This window comes from Bison bison, unplaced genomic scaffold (genome assembly GCF_000754665.1).
Source record: "Bison bison bison isolate TAMUID 2011002044 unplaced genomic scaffold, Bison_UMD1.0 scf7180017864254, whole genome shotgun sequence".
NCBI lineage: Eukaryota > Metazoa > Chordata > Mammalia > Artiodactyla > Bovidae > Bison > Bison bison.
The window spans coordinates 2386839-2390468 of NW_011494826.1; the positions used below are offsets into that span (position 1 = coordinate 2386839).

The 3630-nt window shown below is 47.6% G+C and overlaps 2 protein-coding genes across 2 annotated transcripts in view; one reads left to right on the plus strand and one right to left on the minus strand.

Annotated features, from left to right (window-relative positions):
• Positions 1–1965: 1965 nt before the first annotated feature.
• Positions 1966–3630, minus strand: part of SIX6 (SIX homeobox 6) — a gene marked incomplete at its 5' end in the record, with an annotated part of 1918 nt that continues 253 nt past the window's right edge. Inside the window, 2 exons of the mRNA XM_010847661.1 lie at positions 1966–2190; positions 3234–3630. The exon at positions 3234–3630 is cut by the window's right edge and continues 28 nt beyond it. Coding sequence (XP_010845963.1) covers positions 2022–2190; positions 3234–3630 — 566 coding nt within the window. The remainder of the gene's footprint in view (positions 2191–3233) is intronic.
• The window catches only part of LOC104994175 (chromosome unknown open reading frame, human C14orf39), a 74319-nt gene continuing 73871 nt past the window's right edge, over positions 3183–3630 (plus strand). The window contains exon 1 of the mRNA XM_010847660.1: positions 3183–3225. The gene's annotated coding sequence lies outside the window, so the exon portion shown is untranslated. The remainder of the gene's footprint in view (positions 3226–3630) is intronic.

Consider the following 3630-nt stretch of genomic DNA (forward strand, 5'->3'; position numbering starts at 1 on the left):
GGCTCTAGAAAAGAAAACAGAGCCTCGAGGAAGCTCTACCATCCTAGCCTTTCAGGACACACAGAAGGGTATTTGCCTGCTTTCTAGAAGAACACCAGCTTGATCACAAAGGCTTCCCCACTCCTTCTTTTGGAGCTCTTACGCAAGAGAGTTTTGATTGTCAACAAGTCTCTGGATAAGGGCCCCTGTATACAAAGAGAACTATTTATAAAGCCCAAATGAGGTCAAATCTGTTTAAGTGATTTAGAAACCAAAAATCAGTCCTTATTCATGTCCTGGGCTTTCCCCGCATATTTTGCCATTTGATTGCATTTTGTCTTCGGTGACTTCACTTATTTTTATTTGATTTGCACATCGGCACTTCTACCCAAATAAATTATCAGGTTTTGGAACCAAAGAGCATCTGCTGAAGACACTGAAGCAAACTGAAAGAAGTCCAGTGGCGGATGTGGGGGGAGGGTGCTCCACGAGGAAGTTCAGCTCAACTGATTTTAAAGATCAATGTCAAATTTTATAATATGCAATCCATTTCACTAGGGAAAAGCTTAGAGTCTCCCTGGATAGCATTTACTTTTTTAGTGTAAGGACAGTAGGTGTTTTTTTGGTTATTGTTTTGGTGTGTGTGTGTCTGTGTGCCTACACACTTTGAAAGGGCAAATTTAATCCTGACAATATTTGATATTTTTAATTGAGGCCATTACAGGACAATGAGGCTCTAAATGACTTGTTTCATGTTTAATACAACGATTAGATTTTTTAAATTGCCAGTGCTTTCTCTGCAGTCTTCTATTTGACCTCACTATGTGACATGATTACATCCTTTCCCCCATCTCAGTATGCCTTTTGTTGAAAATAATGCATTTGATTAAACTTGTTTCTGTGTTGAGAAGATGCTAGTCTAGTTATTACAACCTCTCCTGTCTTCTTTTGTCTTTATTTTAATGCAAGTTCAAGCCCAAATGCAGTAAATGCTCACTTGTATGATTATGGGTACCTACCATTTTTTGGGTTTTTTTTTTGTATGGGTGGGGCCTCAAAGGAGATGGAAAACCTTTCTCATTGCAGAGCCTCTGTTGGAATAATCTTGTTTCATAAAATAGAATTCACTTTTAAGTCGAGTTTGGCTTTTGATACTGTTCTTGAAAGCTGAGTGACTATCAAGTGGACAAGCCATAGTTAGTTACTTGTTCTGGGAACATAGGGAGTTGCCTTACAGGGGGTAATTATGTTGCCAATTTCTAGGTTTAAATATATCACACATACATGCATATTTACATACATACATACACACATGCATACAATTTGACAAGGAAGTGGTTATGGACCTACCTTGGACTGTTTTAAAAATATAGCAGGAAACATCAGAAAAGGCAAAAGACATAGAGAAGACTTCCTGAGACCATTGCACAAGGACCCCTGCCTGGTGAAGAGAATGATCTCTCAGTTTTCTTTTTAGGAATCTGAGAGCAGCTCCCTTAAGAAAGGTTGCTCACCAGGTTTTTATTGTTTGACTTCTTCACACAACCGATTGGCTCCACCCTGCGCCCTTTGAAACAGCAAATTCTCTCCATACAGAGAAACGTACCACGCAGTCTCTTAAATAAGTAAATAAACAACATATATATGTTTTGTTTAAAAAAAAACTTTAAAGCAAAAGTTATACATATATAATAGCGTCCTTTCACGGTGAAATACCCACGGGAGATTCAGGGGAGGCGCTCAGCGTGCAGTTCAGGTTCTGGAGGCATCTTTGCAGCAAAATCCTTGGGAAAAAGCAAAGCAAGAGGACGTGTAATTGGGTCGGGCCTCACCGCGGGCCCCTGTGGTAGCAGCCGGATGGCCCCGGTGGAGCAGGTCAGGCGTAGGGCGGACATGGCAACCAAGCCCGCGGGTCCCTGGCCACCTGGATTCGCTGGGTTGCTTGGTCTCTCATCCTTTTTCTCTCTCTTTCATTTATTTGTCTCGTTTTTTTTTTTTTTTTATACGCCGAATTCTGTTTCTTAATATAATTGGTGGGCAACTCAGATGTCACACTCGCTGTCGCTGGAAGTGATGGAGATGGCCGAAGTGGCTGCCTTGCTGGACAGGCTGGCGGCCGGGCTGGCGGCGGCACCCAGCACCTCGGGCGTGCCCTCTTCCTCGGCCCTTAGCGTCCTGCCGGACCCCTGCGACAGGACCTGCTGCTGAAGTCTACCGGGAAGGAAAAGAAACTGGTCACTGCGCAAAACTAGCCACCGACCTCCCGCCCACTCCCACCCCTTGGTCCACATCCTTTAAGCCCAGCAGTCAGCCCCTCTCCCTCTGACCCGGGCAGAGGCTGGGCAGGAGGCCTTTGGCCACTGCTCTGGGAGCCTTGTGGTTGCTCCATCGTCCTTCTTAGTCCTTTCTTGGCTCCCTGTCTCCCACTCTTTGCGATGCTGTGCTCACAAGGTCATTCCTGGTTGTTGGTCACCTTTGGGAGATTTACAATACTGTCAGGATAAATGAGACGTCAGTGACAAGGACAGATGAGACTCTGGGCCAGGAGCCCCTTTCCCAGCTTGTGTCTGCCTTGGGCCCACCTCTGTGCCAGTACCCCGGAGGCCAAGTCTGCCCCAAACTAGAGGCAGAAAGGGCAGCCTGATGGTTCCCAGGAGGGTTTGGGCCTGGGAGAAGAGGTTGGGTTCTTGGCCAAAGTATTTGAGATCCACACACTGGGGAATGAAAAACCTCTGCCAAGTAGTTTGCTGTTTGAGACAGAGCTGCCCACCCATAGGAAGAGCAGAACTCGATTTTGCACTTCTTCAAACGTAAGTAAGAAATTTCAAAGTGTTAGAGAAGGATGCCTTTGGACTTTAAAATGACAATACTAAACTGCCTCACTGCTAACAAGCCAGGCTTCACCTAATAAATAATAGGAGCTTCAGCCTAGGCTGACAAGAATTAACCTTGGGCCTTGCGATCTCTAGTTGTTTCTGGGGTTTTAATTTTTATTTCTTTCTCCCTCTCATTGTAGCCTTGGTATGGTGACTGGAACCAGCTTCAGGAGCGACCCCCAGGCGTCGAAAACCAGACAGAAAGGGTGGGGAATCCAGAGCCCGGAAGGAAACCCCCACCCAGGATCCCAGAACGCAGTGAGCTCACACCGAAGACCTCCATCCCATCCCAATTCCTGCGGAATCCAAGTCTCCAGGCCTGCGGTCACCGGCTCCCACCCCAGTGCGTTCAAGGCTCGGAGGTCTATAGGTACCGACCTGTTTTTGGCTGCAGCTGCCCGATCCCTTTGCCGGCGGTTTTTGAACCAGTTGCCCACCTGCGTAGGGGTCAGTCCGGTTGCCTGGGCGAGCTCACGCTTTTTGCTTGGGTTGGGGTAGGGGTCCTGCAGGTACCATTCCCGCAGCAGGTGCCGCGTGCGCTCCTTGAAGCAGTGTGTCTTCTGTTCGCCGTCCCAGATGGTGCGCGGCAGCGGGAACTTCTTCCTCACGCGGTACTTATCCACCGGCCCCAAGGGCCGTCCACGCAGCTTCTCAGCCTCCTGGTAATGAGCTTCGAGCCACAGCGCCTGCAGTTTGGCGTGAGACTCCTTGGTGAACTTGTGGTTTTCCAGGATATGGTAGAGCTCGCGGTAGTTGCCACCGTGAAAGGCCACGA